This window comes from Pygocentrus nattereri, chromosome 12 (genome assembly GCF_015220715.1).
Source record: "Pygocentrus nattereri isolate fPygNat1 chromosome 12, fPygNat1.pri, whole genome shotgun sequence".
NCBI lineage: Eukaryota > Metazoa > Chordata > Actinopteri > Characiformes > Serrasalmidae > Pygocentrus > Pygocentrus nattereri.
Window position 1 is genome coordinate 13084966 of NC_051222.1, and position 19177 is coordinate 13104142.

The following is a 19177-nucleotide window of genomic DNA, read 5'->3' on the forward strand; positions in this document are numbered from 1 at the left end:
CTTAGAATGATTAGTTTTTTACATACATAAACACACACACACACACACACACACACACACACACAAAACATATGTTTAAGTTTCCCTCATAAACACCAGAAAATGTGTATTACAACATAATATGGGTTTTGCAGGAGGACATTAAGTTGACTGGTTGGTCTCTTACAGATAAAACAAATGAAAGTAATGCATACTGGTCAGCATGGCAGTTTCTAAAACTTTCAGTGGCCGGTGATTACCACACTCACTGAACATAGCTGTTATTCTATCTCTCTCTTGTTTAAAAGATTTACTACTGCATTGTTAGTGTTCACCAGAATACATTGTTTTAGAGGTTAATTGGTGTTTGCACAATCTGGAAACTATTATATTTAGAAATTTGCTAAATTTAATTATACTTTTAAATGTTTGGGGGTCTTTACAATCACTTATATGTTTTTTTGTGGTGAACAATGCTAAATTATTTTTATAATTATTACATTTACCATATAAAAAGCATTTTAGGTCTAGTGTTAGTGTCTTTGTTCTTTGCTTCACCAGCATGAATGTGAACAAAGGGAGACCTCTGAAATCACGCCACAGAAAGCTGCTTTTTACAGCAGTTAGCACTATCTAACTACAGCAAGCTGAGCCTTAGCACTTGCATGCTGGGATGCACCACTGATAGAAACATTTCTTAACCTTTAATAATCACCGCAAGAAGGAAAACTTGTCGATACAAATTGACAAATACAGCAGCTCAGGTAGTTTTATCCTTTTTTATTATAGACACTGTAGGCACTCTCTATGACTCGCCTGCCTAACTTAGTTATATTAGTTATCTTGCCTTTCATTCCACTGCTTTTTACCACGAACTTACACTTATTCTGCTATTGTTTTTATCACTTCCTCTTTTGAAAAAGGATCATTCTGTTACTGTATCAGAATCACTTTATTTTGCCAAGTATATTACACGGAATACAAGGAATTTGTCTTGGTGAGTGCAGACATGTATGACATGGAACATACTGAGCAGACAAACAAACAAACAGCCTATTAACAAATAATTAACTTACAAATAAAATAAAAACACAATAAACAGAAAAGAGACTAAAGAATAATGAAGAGCCGATGTGAAAGGAGCTAAAGAGATACAGTTGTGATCAAATTTATTCAAGCCCCACTGAAATAAAGTGTTTTGGCCAGTTTGACATTGATTTTGATCATTTCAGTCATCTTATTTACAATTATATCAAAGAGGCACTTATAAATTAGACAAATATAACGTTTATGATGAAATAACCACAAATGTCTTTTCTGTGCTCACATCATTATCAGTTTTATTCAACCCCCTAGTGACATTATTTTTTAGTACTTAGTACAACATCCTTTTCCAGTTATGACATCTTTCAAGCGTGAAACATAGCTTGCCACAAGTGTCTTGCAGCGACCTATGGGTATCTTAGCCCATTCTTCATGGGCAAAAGCCTCCAGTTCAGTCAAATTCTTAGGCTTGCGCGCTGCAGATGCCTTCTTTAGGTCCCACCAGAGGTTCTCAATTGGATTTAAGTCTAGTGACTGCGATGGCCACTCTAGAATGTTCCAGCCTTTCATCTTCAGCCATGCTCTAGTGGACTTGGATGTGTGCTTCGGATCATTGTCCTGTTGGAAGGTCCAACGTCTCCCAGGTTTGTGACTGACTCCATCACATTTTCCTCCAAGATCTCCTGGTACTGAAGGGAATTCTTGGTACCCTGCACACGTTGAAGCTTTCCTGTACCATTAGAAGCAAAACAGCCCCAAAGCATAATTGACCCCCCGCCATGCTTCACAGTAGGCAAGGTGTTCTTTTGTTCATAAGCCTGGTTCTTCCTCCTCCAAACATAGCGCTTGTCCATTGGCCCAAACAGTTCTAATTTAGTTTCATCTGACCACAGTACACTGTCACAAAACTTTTGTGGCTTGTCCACATGACTTTTGGCATACTGCAGTCGACTTTTCTTGTTCTTTAGAGTCAGCAAGGGGGTGCACCTGGGAGTTCTGGCATGGAGGTCTTCGTTATGCAGTGCGCGCCTTATTGTCTGAGCTGAAACTTTGGTGCCCACATCTGACAGGTCTTTTTTCAGTTCCTTAGCAGTCACGCGGGGATTTTTCTCCACATTACGCTTCAGGTAGCGCACAGCAATTGCGGTCAGGATCTTCTTTCTGCCACGACCAGGTAGCGACCACGAACAGTGGTTTCCACTGTGCCCTTTAACTTGAACTTGTGAATGATACTTCCGATAGTGTCTCTTGGAATATTTAACATCTATGCAATCTTCTTATATCCATTGCCATTCTTGTGAAGAGAAATAACCTCTTCTCGTGTCTTCTGGGACCATTCTCTTGCCTTCACCATGCTTGTAAACACACCAGTAGATGTCTAGAAGGAGCTAAGTATCTTTTAATATCTTCTAAAACAGTCCTTTTAAATCTGCCTAATTGGTGCTTATTATGCTTGATTGCTGCTCATTGACATCCACAGGTGGTTTTAATACCTGATTGAAAACACTGGAATGAACCTCTGTTCTTAAGAGTGGTAGTCGTAAAGGGGTTGAATAATTGTGTCAATGAAGAAATCACAAAAAGGCCATTTAATACTTTATGACAAAAACAATTGATGCTATTTCAGTTGCATTTAGTTCTTTAACAAGTCCTTGTAAGATTTAATTATGAACGCAATTACAAATGTGCACTGAATTCCATAAAACCCTTCACAGCATTGGGGGTTGAATAAATTTGATCACAACTGTATGTGCACATCTATGCTGGTCTGAGTAGACATATAAGAACTATTATACAGAATATTACAAAATGATTAAAACATTTGTAAAAATGAACATTTGTGTAGCTGTGCAAATAAATATCATGTTACAGATGAGTTTTACTGTAAAACAGTAAGGGAGGCTATTAGGTTCAGTTCAAATTCGAAGTGTGAGGTGTCCACTGTGTTTAATACGCACTACAGCTCTGGAGGAAACAGCTCTCAGCATGTCTGGTTGTGCTGGATTTGATGGGCCTAAATTTTTCTTAAAAATTTAATTAAACTTCAGATTGCCACAGAAATGAAATACTTTCAAATAAATGTATGAAACTATAATGATTTGCAACATTCAGGCTGGGATTTATGTGACAAACTACCTAATATGTTCTACATCATTGTTGATGTAACGGTTACTTGCTATGCAAAGATGGCTTAGGTAGTTATGAGAATTGCCACTTGTGTTGTCATTGGGGAACATCAAGTTCTCATTATAGCATCATTCTATTAATGACATTTTCTTAGTCCTACCACTTCAGTCCTGTAAAATTCCTGCAAACTCGATCAGTGACAGAAATTCAGCAGATAGATGGCTGTTGCTCACAATGGCAGCGTAAGGTAGACAGATCTCTGTTTAACTACCGAACTTCTTTAGTCATTGGATTGAAGTTCTCTTTATTGCCTAAATGTCAACAACGAAGCAATTTTTCAAAATCATTGTATCTACATTGAGGGTATTTTGAACCAGTTAAGATCATTCTTGGTATACAAATGGTTTAACTGGATAATTTTGATTCAATTTCAGAAATTGAATTTTTCTTGAACAGGGAACCAAAAACATGGACAATCCATTGAAGTTCTGTACAGGATACAACCAAACATTTGGTGGAACCTTCTAATTTGAAATTGTCATCTCATGAGGTTGCGTGATGCACTTTATACAACACAGCAACCACACTGTCCCTAAAGGTGGACCAAATGATGGACACATTCTTTCAGGTGCTTGGCTTGCAGCAATGTGTTTGTGCCAGTTTTGCTAGCAAACCAAAATATATTCTCTAGGTCCTGAAGCAGAAGCCATCCTTAGGCCCATCCCAAGCTGATCCAAGAGTCTGATCCAAGTCTGTTCAGCCGTTACCTATAGGTAAGTAAGTGTCCAGAGCCTTGTGAGGCTTCAAAATATGTTCAAAATTCAATGTGGAAATACCAAACCAAGAATTTGTATTAATGAATTTAATACAAATTCTTGGTTTGGTATTTCCACATTATATTAGGAATATCCTAACATACAAGTTTAACCATAGGTAAGAAAAATTACAGTTTTCACTACTTAAATAATGATACCAACACATACACACACACAAGCTTATCCTCCTGGGTCGTGGGGGTGTTAGAGCCTATCCCAGCAATCATATTTACTTAACGCGAGCATAATTTGCTGAGTGTTGTCATGAGTGCATTAAACAGATATTTAACGAATTATGGTAGTACCGTCTGATTTTTTTTCTAGCCCATACATTTTTGATCCAGCACTTCATAAAGAGCAGCCCTTTTAGACCATGTCCAGAGGCTTTACTAAAAAAAAAAAAAGACTTGTTTAAGTACATGACTGTTTTAACTTCAAACCTTATGAAATTGAGAACTTATTACTGATATGTTCTAGCAGCAGGACTGCTTAACTGTTTTGCCCAGTCTGAACAAAACAAGTGAGAAAAGATGCTGCAGTGTTTCCCTTTAGCATAATACAACTAACAACCAACCAACCATGTGTTTGACCTTTCAGCAGAAGCTACTGACTGCCCTCTGCTGGATAAAAATGTCAATTGCTTTTATGTTAAAAAAAACAGGGAGGAATTGTAAAACAGTATCAATACATGCAATACAATGACATAGTACAATCTCTACTGCATTTTCATATTTGAAATACTTTTCCCCATTTTATTAATCAATATCTATCTAACAATTAATTAATAATCACATTGTATGTGCCAGTAATAAAGAAGGTATTTGCCTTTCATCTGCAGATATTCATCATTATTATTAATCAAGATTATATGATTAATTAACACTGATATTCTGCAATTAAAGTTTGTAATATTCAGAACAAACAATAACATTTCAGTGATATTTCTCTGATTTTCATCAACCATGTTTACCCAGTGATGCATAGCACAACAAAATGTAAAAGTGGCCTCATTTCTCTAAGCTAAAATATGACTACATGTGTGCATTGATTATTCTGAATAACATATAATGATTAATTATATAGCAAGTTGAGGCAACATCTGGAGCAATTGCTATTCTACATTTCTTACTTATTGCATCATGAGCTGGGATTATGAACACGTATTACACATAACTAACAAGCATAACAGCCATGGTTTGTAAGTTATATGAACCTTGGCTGGGGGGAATGCAAAAGGAAACAGTGTATGAGTTTTTGGCAGCTTCTGCTTTGTGCTAGAAAGCCAGATATGGAGAAGTGGTGGGGTATGAAAACATCACAGGAAACAGAATGCTGGAAATGTACGGGAAGTTAGATAGGAGAGAGGTGGAGTTTCAGACAGAGTCGAGTCTTTCTCCCAAACTGCAGTGTTTTCATTACTCCAATGATACCCTCTGATCAAGTATGTTCTTTACTTGTTTTCTGTTCAAGCACCACTGACTTCAAATATATTCAGTGTGGATATTTTCTACACTGACGCACCTTTGGTCAACTGTGTTTCCAGTAGTTGGTAACTTTCACTTGCAGACATAAATGTTCCTAAAAGGATATTTTACAAGAACCGTTCTGTCTATTGAAAGGTTTTTTAGGGAACAAAAAGTGACTCTCTTATGGTATTTCCCTAAAGAATTTTTGGTACTTTTAAGAATTTACATTTGGAGGAAGAACATTGTCCCAGGAGCAAGACTTAATGATTGGTTCAGGCACATAGATGTCAATCCAGGAGGTATAGCCTTTCACTGGACTTAACACAGTACACAGCTAAATCAGATTCATATGGGTGAATGTACAAGACATAGAACAAGCACCAATTTTATTTAATGGTTGGACACTATAAGGTTTGTGGCCATGTCCTGCATCTCTGGTTCTGAAGACTCTTGTAATTAGTGAGGGTATAAAGGAGCTATTATCCTAGCGCTCATAATGCAAGGGGGTCTATGGCACCCCATAAATATTGTTACAATTGCAAGATCCAAGACTCTCAGAAAGATCCAGCTTATTAACAAGATACTTCACTAGTCAATTTTCATCAGCACTACACAGACAGCCTTGACATCTGTTTATCTCCTGCTTATCTCCTGCTTTTCAGTGGTAATATTTTCAAACTGATCCTTCACTACCTGCAATAGGATATATTTATTATTTATAATTTCAAATATATTAAGATTTTATTCTGCCCTTGCTAAAATGTTGTAGTACTCGCGCCTGCTAGCTTGGCAGACAGATAACAGGTTCTTACAAGAATTCCAAGAGACCCAATTTTAACGACAGGAATGTTTACTCAGAAGAAGCACAGTAAAACTGAAACAAATGAAACGTGCATTACAGTGCAACCATGTGTCGAGTTCACCTATCAATACATATTACCAAGTAACTCTACACTTTGTACAAAGGATCTAGGATGTAAGAATGCACTTAAAAATCGCCATTAAATAACAGCTTGATGATAATATGAATGGAAATTCTCATAGACATGCTGACAAATCGCACTCAAATGCACCATCGTACTTAAAAGTTGAACTATGGCACCTCTAAAGGTACAAACTTAATGCAAACTGCTATAATAAAATAACCACTAGAGGTCGCTCTGGGGTTATAGACAGCACAGATACTAAAATAGGTGGTCTAACAAACATTTAGTTTAACATTAGATGCTGTTGGGTGGAGTGGCACACGTACAGAGCATTAACAGCAAGTAAACAAGCAAATTAAATGTTTTTTTGCTCATTGAAAGTATTTCTTGTGTGGGGAGGCCCATCAGTTTCTTTTGCACTGGGGACCATAAGATCCTACTTATTCTGCTGCAAGCTGCATTACTAGTTTATTTATGCATATTGTACACTATATTTCCAAAAGTATTTGCTCGTCTGCCTTCACGTGCACATGAACTTGAGTGACATCCCATTCTGAATCCATAGGGTTTAATTTGATGTCAGCCCATCCTTTACAATTATAACAGCTTCAGCTCTTCTGGGAAGGCTTTCCACAAGGGTTAGGAGTGTGTTAATGGGAATTTTTGACCACACTTCCAGAAACACATTAGTTTAAGGGAACACATTTCCTTTCACTGGAACTAAGGTGCTCAGCCCAACTTCTGAAAAAACAACCCCAGAAAGGTTTGGAACAGAAAGGGGTCATCCCCAAACTTTTCCCACAAAGTTGGGAGCATGAAATTGTCCAAAATCTCTTGGTCTGCTGAAGCATTAAGAATTCCTTTCACTGGAACTAAAGGGCCGAGCCCAACTCCTGAAAAACAATCCCACACTATAATCCCCCTCCACCAAACTTTACACTTGGCACAGTGCAGTCAGACAAGTACTGTTCTCCTGGCAACCACCAAACCCAGTCGATCAGATTGCGTGATTTGACGCTTTGCATTGCGCTTGGTCATATATTGCTTGGATGGAGCTGTTCGGCCATGGAAACCAGAGAGAAGAACCTGTCAGATTGATCTTCAACTCACACCTCCATCAGAACTTTGACCAGATATCGGGGGAGGTGGGGGACATTGACTCATAATGGGCCATGTTCTGCTCCTCCATTGTTGAAGCGGCTGACTGTAGCTGTTGCTGCAAGGTAGTTGGTGCCTGTCGGGGTGGTAATCCTCGAACCCGGTGGTGGACACCCCAGGTGAGAGATGCCGTCAAGCTGAAGAAGGAGTCTTATCGGGCATGGTTGGCCTGTGGGACACCAGAGGCAGCTGACAGGTATCGACAGGCCAAGCGATCTGCAGCTTCAGTCGTCGCCAAGGCAAAAACCCGGGTGTGGGAGGAGTTTGGTGAGGCCTTGGAAAGTGACTTTAAGTCAGCTCCGAAAAGATTCTGGCAAACCGTCAGGCGACTCAGAAGGGGAAAGCAGTGTACTGTATATAGTGGAGATGGTGTGCTGCTGACTTCGACTGAAGACGTCATTGGGCGGTGGAAGGAATACTTTGAGGACCTTCTCAATCCCACCGACATGTTCTCCAGTGAGGAGGCAGAGTCTGGGGACATGGGAATAGGCTCGTCCGTTACTGAGGCCGAAGCCATTAAGGTAGTTAAAAAGTTCCTTGGTGGCAAGGCTCCAGGGGTGGATGAGATCCGTCCCGAGTTCCTCAAGGCTCTGGATGTTGTGGGGCTGTCTTGGCAGACACGCCTTTTCAACATTGCGTGGACATCGGGGCCGGTGCCACTGGATTGGCAGACTCGGGTGGTGGTGCCTCTTTTTAAAAAAAAGGGGACCGGAGGGTGTGTTCCAACTACAGGAGAATCACACTCCTCAGCCTCCCTGGTAAGGTCTATGCAGGGGTACTGGAGAAGAGAGTCCGGCTTATAGTCGAACCTCGGATTCAGGAGGAGCAGTGCGAGTTCTGGTCGTGGAACACTGGACCAACTCTTCACCCTCTCCAGGATCCTGGAGGGCTCATGGGAGTTTGCCCAACCAGTCCACATGTGCTTTGTGGATCTGGAGAAGGCATTCGACTGTGTTCCCCGGGGTATTCTGTGGGAGGTGCTTTGGGAGTACGGGGTACATGGCTCTTTGCTACGAGCCATTTAGGCCCTGTACAAACAAAGCAGGAGCTTGGTTCGCATAGCCAGCAGTAAGTCAGACTCATTCCCAGTGAAAGTTGGACTCTGTCAGGGCTGCCCTTTGTCACCGATAATTTTTATGGATAGAATTTCTAGGCGCAGTCAGGGGACAGAGGGTGTCCGGTTTGGTGACCTCAAGGTCACATCACTGCTGTTTGCAGATGATGTGGTCCTATTGGGGGCATCAGGCCGTGAACTTCAGCTTTCGCTGGATCGGTTTGCAGCCGAGTGTGAAGCGGCCGGGATGAGAATCAGTACCTCTAAATATGAGACCATAGTTCTCAGGCGGAAAAGGGTGGAGAGCCCTCTCTGGATCGGGGATAAGCTCTTGCCGCAAGTGGAGGTGTTTAAGTATCTCGGGGTCTTGTTCACGAGTGATGGTACAAGGGAGCGGGAGATTGACAGGCGGATTGGTGCTGGGTCAGCAGTGATGCAGGCTCTTTACCAGTCTGTTGTGGTAAAGAAAGAGCTGAGCCACAAGGCAAAGCTCTCAATTTACCGGTTGATCTACGTTCCCACCCTCACCTATGGTCATAAGCTTTGGGTAATGACCGAAAGAATAAGATCGCGAATACAAGCAGTCGAAATGAGTTTCCTCCGCAGGGTGTCTGGACTCTCCCTTAGAGATAGGGTGAGAAGTTTGGTCATCCAGGAGGGACTAGGAGTAGAGCCGCTGCTTCTTCACGTCGAGAGGAGCCAGTTGAGGTGGTTCGGGCATCCCTCGTGAGGTGTCACAGGCAAGTACACCAGGGAGGAGACCCCAGGTAAGACCCAGGACATGTTGGCATGACTATATTACCCAGCTGACCTGGGAGCGCCTCGGAATCCCCCCGCGGAGAGCTAGTGGAAGTGGCTGGGGAAAGGGAGGTCTGGGCCTCATTGCTTAGGATGCTGCCCCCGCGACCCAAACCCAAAGCGGAAGATGGATGGATGGATGGATGGATGGATGGATGGATGGATGGATGGATCGATGGATGGATGGAAATTTCACAACTGGACTTCTTGCGCAGGTGGCATCCTATCACGGTACCACACTGGAACTCACTGAGCTCCTGAGAGTGACTCATTCTTTCACAAATGTTTGTAGAAGGAGTCTGCATGCTTAGGTGCTTGGTTTTATATACCTGTGGCCATGGGAGTGATTGTAACACCTGAATTCAATGATTTGGATGGTTGAGTGAATACGTTTGGCAATATAGTGTAGATTATTTCAGCTGATGACATTAGCCATCTCAGTAGCATGTTGTGCATGTAGTGGTGACAGAAGTGGTGGACGAAGTACACAAATCATGTACTTGAGATAAAGTAGTAATACCCAAGGTAAAATATTACTTATTTTAAAAGTAGAAGTTCTTCCCTTCAGAAAGGTACTATTTGCCTTCAAATGTACTTAAGTATTAAAAGTAAAAGTACTAAAAGATTAATTATGGCTCTAATGTCCTATTACTGTTTCTATAACAAGACTCGCTTCATGAACTCATTTTAGGTGAAAATACTTAAGTGTCACTCTTGGTGAAACAATCTTTTAATAGAATGTCATTAATTAGTGCGCTGATGTCTATTAAAACTATCATAAGCACAAAACACTGAAGGCAAACAGTTTCCATCAGGTAGTACTGAGTGGCTCTGAAATAACTTTTTGCAAACAAGCAAAGTTTCAGTTTAAGATTTATTTGCAACTTAATTTCAAGCTTAAGTTTAATAAAAACTTGAAATTTAGGATCACAAATGAGTTTCCTTTACTATATTGATCTGTAGGTCTCTGTTCCTATAAAATAAATTAGTGTAGAAATTCAGAAAAGACGCATGAGTCACGTCTGCATATGTGTACATATTTCTATATTGTGGTCTATTTACATAAAATTAGGTTAGTTCATCATTTATGTTGGAATAGACTCTCCCAAAATGTTCCGCTGCTGCACTGACTTTGAACCTTATGCTTGCACTGGGTCGGTAGGTCCAACAGGTCAAAACAAGCTTAAAACAAAGTGCGCGCTGTGCCCTGATTGGTGTTCTTCCTTAATGCTTCTTTCGCTTTGACACGTTACGTTTTTATGCACACATAAGCCAAAAGGAATGACAGATTTCTCATAATGTACTGGAGTAAAAAGTAAGATATTTGACTTTGAAATGTAGTGGCATGAAAGTAATAAGTCGACCAAAATGGAAATACTAGTGCAGATACAGGAAAAAAACTACTTAAGTACAGTAACAACTTACATTTATGTCATTACTGTCCATTACTGGGTGACAGAACTAGAAACTTTCTCCCTGCAGAGACAGCACTTGCACATTTTAACAACCACCAACAGAAATAAGAAAACCAGCAAGCAGATTGTTTCTTTCGTTGATTACCAACATTTCACATCAGTACTGCTTAAAACTAAATGAGCTGGAGCGGTTCACAGCCTTCTGTCAACTACAAAAGAAAACTCTTTTTTTCTCAGATTTACCACTATTGTATTCTAGGTTTAATGTTTATCCTCAGCATTAAACTTAGAAGACATGTGTAGTAAATAAAATATTTGTGTTGTAGACATGATGTCCCCTGGTTCCTACCACCACCACTGTAAATAAAGTGGATAGGTTTCACTACAATGAACAATTTCACATCAAACCACTCTGAATGACTTTTTACATCTCAAGGCCTGAATTATTTAGAAACAGAAAAAATTGTGGAGTTGCCCTTTAATTTATCAAGCCGCAGATCATTGAAAGTACGCACATATACAGACGCCGCTCACAGCTCCCCCCTCTTTCCCATTGGATCGCCACTGCCACTTCGGCGCCTCTGATTGGTCAGACTTGTAGGCGGTCCACTTTGGTAATACCTCCTGCGGAAGTGTAACATTCCGACTCAGAGGCTGGCTAAAAGCTAGCGGCAGCCTGCTCCTTCACTGTGCTTTTAAGCAGATTTTTTACTTTTTTTTTTTATTTTATTTAAATCGAAGCCAGTGATTCTGAAATGAGAGCGTTAATGCTTATTGCACTGGTTTTCGTGAGTGCACAGGCCAAAACAGGCGAAGAAGATGAGTGGGTGCATTTACCGAATAAATGTGAAGGTGGGTTTCTCGGTTTTCTCCGCTGCAGGTCTGGTTCGCAGCATCAGCACAGCCGTGTCTTGTCGTTTTTCTGAAATGCTGTGGAGATGATGAGTATTGTCGGCTACAGGCTCCTTCAGTGAGTGAATATGTTGAGTGTCTGCGTCTAGTATGGGGAGAAAGAGGTGCAGCACTTGACAGGAACGTTTTTCAAAAGCAGAAGTGGGACCACAGTTTACCTCATGAAGTTATTTATATCAGTCGTCAAAGCCTGTCTAATGTTCCCTGTTGCATTTTTTGCCACCAGTGTGCAAGTTTCTGAGCATTGAAATGAAATCTGCGTTTGAGGAAACGGGCAAGACAAAAGCAGTTATTGATACCAACTACCGTTTCTTGGACAATAAAGGAGCACCTCCAATCAAATACGTGAAATCGTAAGTGTGAGATTTCCCTTAAAAGAGAACGATTTTCAAAATCTCTCCGTTATTAAATGGGTAAGATATACACAAAGCAGTTCAGAGTGATTTGTTGTAAAGTACTCTGTTCTAGATAAATTAACTATTGACTTTATTTCCCAACCACTGCAGACATTTTGAAAAAATGGTCGAATTCCTCTTTAACAATTTATGCTATTTTTAGAATAAACAAATGTCTGAACTAATATGCCTTGAAGAGCAAGACCTGAGTTTTGTGTGTCTGTTTTTAGTGATATTCGGTTTATAGAGGTGATGGAGAGCGTTTGTTCAAGGATTCTGCAGTACAATCTACACAAGGAGAGAGATGGCAGCAATCGCTTTGCAAAGGTGAGAGGCAATTTTAGCTCTAAATTGTAGTTGGTTTTCTAAAATTGAGGGCTCTGTCAACAGTATACCATGTCTTAATAAACTGCAGCAGACTTCTCTCCGCCCCTGGTCATTATCAAGCATGAATAATCATACCATAACGTTGAAAAGATAAAATTCCAGTTTTCCCTTTGGAGTAGTGACTTTTCTGTCTTCTGAGTTTTGATCACGTCACCATACACCAGTGAGTGAAGGAAAATAATTTTAACCAATAATATCGTGTTTCACCTCCCACTATATCCACCCCCACCATCAACTGAAAATGCTTAGCTAGCTCAGAGATCCTGCCCAATAATGTATTTTACACAGAAACATGTCATGCTGTTGAAGGAAAATCACCATGCCCCAGCTGATGGTGGACAATCAATATCATGCAGCTATACAGTTCATTCATTTTACCCTTACCCATATGAAAATGGAGTATATCATTAAAGTTAGATTTCTAGACTTTGAAGTAGCAAGTTATCCTTTGTTTAGATTTTTAGCTAACTACATAATAAAGTGTACACTGTGTAAATTTATATGCCTAAGGTGAGCCCTAATGTTGAGTTTGATGTTCAGCTTTAGCTGCTCTTTCTCTGTGCATAGGGTATGTCTGAGACATTTTCCACCTTGCATAACCTGGTCCATAAAGGAGTGAAGGTTGTCATGGACATTCCTTATGAGCTGTGGAATGAGACAAGTGCTGAAGTAGCTGATCTCAAGAAACAGGTATGTGTGAAGCAAAGGCATGTTTAACTGAATGTAACCAAATTTCTGTATCTGCTGTTTGGTTGTGCATGTATGTGCTCAATAGTTCGATGCTCTTTCTAATGATCTGTTTCTTGATATCTTGTGTTTTCTGTCTCATTTAGTGTGATGTGATGATTGAGCAGTATGAGGAGGTTATTGAAGACTGGTATAAAGGTAACCAGGAAGAAGACCTGACGAAACACCTGTGCGAGAAACATGTCCTGAAAGGACACGACACATGTGAGTTACAGTACATAGATTACATTTGAATTTACAGACGTAACATTTTAATTAAACAATTGGACATTTTGTGTTCTGTAAAAAGGCTATATCAGCAGCATTCAAAAGCAAGGCCAAAGTCTCAAGGTTAGGCAGTGCTCGGCTTGTGTGTGAAGACTTGAGAACAAGCCAGTTTGTACTTCCTCAGTTGTCCTCTTTTTTTGTATATCTAACAATGTTTTTTTTTTTTCTCTCAACCACATAGAAACCGCACCCCCCATCCATTCATGTTGTTCCTGTAAAATTGTAAAAGACTGAAAAATATAGGTTAATTCTAATGACAGATGGTAGTCGGTGCTGCCAAAAGTATTTAAACTAGCCAGTTGTTGTCAGGGTTTCTCTTTAAGTTGCTCTGTGCCAGCTAGCTCATTTACTATCCTATCCTCTGCTTGTCTTTAAATTTGTCTTATTTGCAAAATAAGTTTTTTATATTAATAAGTGTGGATAGAGCTACAGTGGTTAAAATAACAAAAAATATGTTAAATGTATAATCCTTAGCACAGTACAGTAAGAAAAATAAGAACTATTTAGCAGAAACAAAAAAAAAGAGAATTTTGGGAAGCTCTATTCCCAGCATGATGGGAATGCTATTTGTGTTATTCAGTATTGTGAGCGTGAGTTTCTGCTGTTTGGTTTAAGAAATTTGACAATTTATAGTTGGTAAGTAATAATATGATGTGTAAAATTATATTGGTCGATAGAGTCTATTATCAGTACTTTCAGATTCCTACATTTGTATCCATCTTTATTTGAAATATCAGTCAAATCCTAATAAGTAACCTATTTAATTTATCACACAGATGTCAACTTCATTGTTGCAAATTGGCAAATGGTCAAAACTTTCTTAAAAATGGGCATAGATTCACTTGCCGCAGCAAATTCCTAGTCTGTGAATCCTGTTCATTGACAATGGCAATAAAACTTCTGATTCTTCTTCTTGAGGAACTTGTCATTGTGTCTATCATTGAGGAGTCCAAAGTATGGAATATGATACCTGAATGTGTGTTACAAGCTTCAGATGTCTGTGTAGAGAGGGTGCTATGAAATGCACATATTACCACCATTAGCCTGATGCTAACATGCATTACCAGCTTTCTGCCTCTGCACAATGATCACACCCCTACCCTGCCCACTGTATTAAGACAGCCAATGAGAGCAGTGCTCAGCGCATACACGGTCAGCCCAAAAACCCAAAAATCTCCTTAAATATGTAAATAGCAAGGTAAAACCCATCACACAATGACTGAATTAATAAGTGACAGTATTCAGTTTATATATTAACATATATTTTTTATATGTATATCACTGCTGTCAGAACAAAACCTTTCATCTCCAAAAGGTAACTTTATAGGACAAGGAAGATGTTCTTAACTTTTAATGGAAGTTAATGGAGAAATAAACCTTTTCTAAGTAATGTTGAGCCATTTCTGTTGGTCCATTTCTTCTTGAAATTTTACACAACATAAAGGGCAATTGCTATTTAAAACATGAAAAACAAAACACAAAAATTGAGATGCAAGGTTTTGTACCAACAACAGTGATATGTAAACATGTGTACAGAAGCTGGTCACAGGATGGTCACACAGATGTCTAGGTATATTGTATCAACAAATCTAGCAGGGAAATGGTTGGTGGGAAAAACTTTAACCCTCATATACAAATAATATTTTTTTTTTCTTCACTTAAAGCTTGTCTACAAGAAAATTGGATTGGGAAGAAAGGAGATACTGCAGCCATTGCAGAAGACAAAAAGAAAAAAAAGAGCAAAAAGAAGGCCAAAAATAGTGAAGATGGCCAGAAAAAGGAGAAGAAGGTAAAGAAGAAGAAAAGAAAGAGTAAGCTGACTGGTGAAAATAGTGACAAGCTGAAAAAAGAGGATGGACACACATCACTCGAGGACATTCAGGAGAAAACTGAACTCTGACGTGTAGAATATCCGAAGATCAATTTTATTTTTTTGTTTGGTCCTACCTCTTTGCCCCTTCCCCATTAAAATGCCCACTCTTAATAAAGCAAGGTGCCACAGAGAGTTCTTTGCAGTAATGCTTTTCTCTAGAAAGAGTTTTTGCAGCGCATCATTCATTAAAAGTTCTTTAGGGAACCAAAAGTGGTTCTGCTATGGCATCACTCAAAAGAACCGTTTTTGGCACCTTAATTATAAGAGTTTATCACTGGCCACAGGTGCAGTAAGGCAGTGGTGGTTTGTTTTGAATGATTTTTCACTTCTCTCCATCTTTCTCTCTGCTGTCTCAGTTGAGGGAACCTTGGTCAAAAAGATTTATATTTGGCCAGTCACAGTCTTTACGATCTACAGAAGCATCTCTTTTCACTTCAGTTAAAAGGGATTTCCATAGATTTTTCAAAATATCTGCGTAATTCAATCACAAACAGTCATTCAGAGTAATTTCATGTGAAGTGGTGGATTGTGGAGGTTCACTGATTCAAATTCCTTTACCATGGTGCTGAACCAGAAGCCACAATGTCTACAATTCAAATACTTTAGTTTCTTCAGAATGGCACATCAAACCACAGTGAATGTCAAGATGTAAACAAGACCAATGTAATTATGTAGAAATTGATGATCTCTTTTCAAGATACATTAGATAGAAAATGGAATGTGTTGTATTTTAAATTGGGAAAAAAACTTGTTGTTCTAATATTATTGGTCACCATTATGCAGAGAAACCTGGATCTCACTCTACATTGTTCTGCATTTTAACTGAAGGATAAACCATTTCAATGAGCAAATTATCTCTTCATAATTTATTCATGTATTCGTGTGTGTTAGGTTGCAGATACAATATATTGCCAAAAGTTTTCGCTCATGCCCACCCTTTGCAGCTATAACAGGTTGAGGTTGAGGTTTCCACAAGGTTTAGGGGTGTTTATGGGAATTTTTGACCATTCTTCCAGTAGCACATTTGTAAGATCAGACACTGTTGTTAAATGCCTGGCTCGCAGTCTCTGCTCTAATTCATCCCAAATGTGTTCTGTCGAGTTGAGGTCAGGTGTAGGACTCTGTGTAGGTCAGTAAAGTTTTTTTATCACAGTACCATGCTGGAATTCATTGAGCTCCTGAGAGTGACCCATTCTTTCACAAATATTTGTAGAAGCAGTCTGCATGCCTAGGTGCTTGGTTGTATACACCTGTGGCCATGGATGTGACTGGAACACCTGAATTCAATGATTGGATGGGTGAGTGAATACTTTTGGAAATATAATGTATGTTCCTTACAGTGTGAATTTGATTATTTTAGATTTGCTTTATTTTTTCTAAGGTTCTTTGAGCATCTTGCCATCCCAATCTCAAGTTTGAAATTTTTGTGTTGCTTATTATATTGTAGACTGTATTGAGAAGGTTTAATCTCCTTCTTCCTCATCTCTGTATTAATTCTATTAATGGTGAAAATTGAAAATCACAATTTCAGACTTAAAAGTCTGTCAGTGTTACTTGGTAAATTATTTTTCAACGCTGGTTTATTGACCCCTGCTTTTTTAAAATATATCTGTTTACTGTGCTTTCTGAAGTCAACAGCTGCTACTCCTAAACATAGAATATTATAACTGTCAGTTTGTGAGGGTGTGTCTGTATGTGCATGTGCACATATTAGTGGACAGTATGCAGGCCATTCTGCTATGTGCAACTCCCGAGAACCTTATGGACTGCTTGTGTTTTTGATATGCAAATAAAAGTTGTAGCTGTTGTTTGGATAATGAAAAAAAAGTGATATGCTTTGACTTTTTTATTTAAGCTAATCTCTATCTATCTATCTATCTATCTATCTATCTATCTATCTATCTATCTATCTATCTATCTATCTATCTATCTATCTGCAATTCTATTCAAGTTTATTTGTATAGCGCTTTTACAAAGATGTCACAAAGCAGCTTTACAGAAGTTTGAAAACATACAGTTACAATATATATGAGCAAGCCAGAGACAACAGTGGCAAGGAAAAACTCCCTCAGATTGGAGGAAGAAACCTTCCAGGAACCAAGGAACCAAGACTCACAAGGGGATACCCATCCTCTTCTGGTCAAACAGTAAAGCTAAATACAAAGTAAGAGCTAAGAGGGGTGTGTGTGTGTGTAAAAAAAAATATTAAAAAAATAATATATATATATATATATATATATATATATATATATATATATATATATATATATATATATATATATATATATATATATATATATATATGTATGTATGTATGTGTGTATGTGTATATATATATATATATATATATATATATATATATATATATATATATATATATATATATATATATAGTGTGTGTGTGTGTGTGTGGAATTCATATAAATGAACACTGAACACCAGGACTAACAAACATGAAGACTACTAGTTCTATCAATAAATATCTGCTGACATGCAGAGGGACTTTAGGGGTGCAGTGAGCATGGTGTTGTTTTTAGAAATGTCACTTTTCACTTTAAAGAAATATTCATTCCATAGAGATCAAAGTTTATTCATACAATCATGTTCTTGCCATATTTATCAATGTTCATTCAGTATACATACTGAGCACTTTATTAGGAACTCTTTCTTGTATCTACACTGTCGATCAGCTTCATTTACACTATAGGTGCACGTCTTAGTTCTGTAATTACAGACTGTCTGTTTCTTTACAGAATTTGTTCACCTACCTTTAACCTGTTCATCAGTAGGACCACCACAAAGCAGGTTTTATTGGGGTCGAAAATGTTTTCATCACTGCAGTAACACGGACATGGTGGTGGTGTGTTAGTGGTTGTTGCAGTGGTATAAGTAGATCAGACACAGCAGTCAACTGTGTCTACTCACCACTCTATTAGGCAGTTCTACCTTGTTGGTCCACTTTGCAGATGGAGAGGACGCTCATCTATTCTTGCACAGTTTCTGTTGGTCATCCTCTAGTCCTTCATCAGTGGTAACAGGATGTTGCCCACAGGACTCTGTTGGCTGGATATTTTTGGTTGGTGAACTATTCCTAATAAAAGTACGTGGAAGAAAAACATGCACATTGTAAACTATGCAATAGAATAAATATAAAATAACTCAAAATATTTTGTTAACACTATTTGGATGGTGCACTGTAGATGCTTTGGAAATGCTCAGTATATCTTTCCGTAAAATTCAACTAAATATCAGTTAAATGCAACGGAACATTGAGTGTTATTTACATGGTCCACTGTAGATGCTTTGGAAAAGCTCAGCTCATTATGGTTGTAAGTAACATATAAATATCTATTAAGAGAAACTGAACTACAAGTTCAGTGTGAAAGAGTTTATTAAATCCATCCCTAATCCTAACCTTAACCTCAAGGCTAAACTTGCATCTACTCCTAAACTTAACCCTAACCAATATAGTGTTGATAATCAACTAAACATTCAAATATCGTGTGACCATATTTTAAAATAATTTAGTATATACATATGTAACATAAATTATCCACATATAATTTGTGTTCACCCACCTACCAGACATATATGTATGATTCATAAATCACACATTTATGTCCAATATTTGATACACATATATTTTTTTAAAAACTCTTTATGACACATTTGGGCCTATATGATACTTTTAAAAGGTCTTTATTGAACCAAAAGTGGTTCTTCTATAGCATCAATTTGAAAAACATCTTTAGTTTTCATTCCACCTATAGCAGCACCTGGGCTGAGAAAGGGAACCACACTTACTAAGAAAATG

General features: G+C 38.6%; 1 protein-coding gene across 1 annotated transcript; it reads left to right on the forward strand.

Annotated features, from left to right (window-relative positions):
* The first annotated feature begins 11420 nt into the window (after positions 1 to 11420).
* On the forward strand, positions 11421 to 16210 carry cnpy3 (canopy FGF signaling regulator 3). The gene is made up of 6 exons (XM_017717759.2): positions 11421 to 11634; positions 11921 to 12047; positions 12320 to 12416; positions 13044 to 13166; positions 13310 to 13427; positions 15155 to 16210. Exons 1-6 carry the CDS (start codon positions 11538 to 11540, stop codon positions 15388 to 15390), a joined length of 798 nt encoding a protein of 265 aa, XP_017573248.1. The 5' UTR covers positions 11421 to 11537; the 3' UTR covers positions 15391 to 16210.
* Positions 16211 to 19177: the final 2967 nt, after the last annotated feature.

Excerpts from the sequence above, each read along its gene's own strand:
- cnpy3 (XM_017717759.2), top strand. The coding sequence starts at position 11,538 with ATGAGAGCGTTAATGCTTATTGCACTGGTTTTCGTGAGTGCACAGGCC. Across the intron at positions 12,048-12,319 it reads CCAATCAAATACGTGAAATC|TGATATTCGGTTTATAGAGG; the intron begins GTAAGTGTGAGA and ends GTCTGTTTTTAG. Across the intron at positions 13,428-15,154 it reads CCTGAAAGGACACGACACAT|CTTGTCTACAAGAAAATTGG; the intron begins GTGAGTTACAGT and ends CTTCACTTAAAG.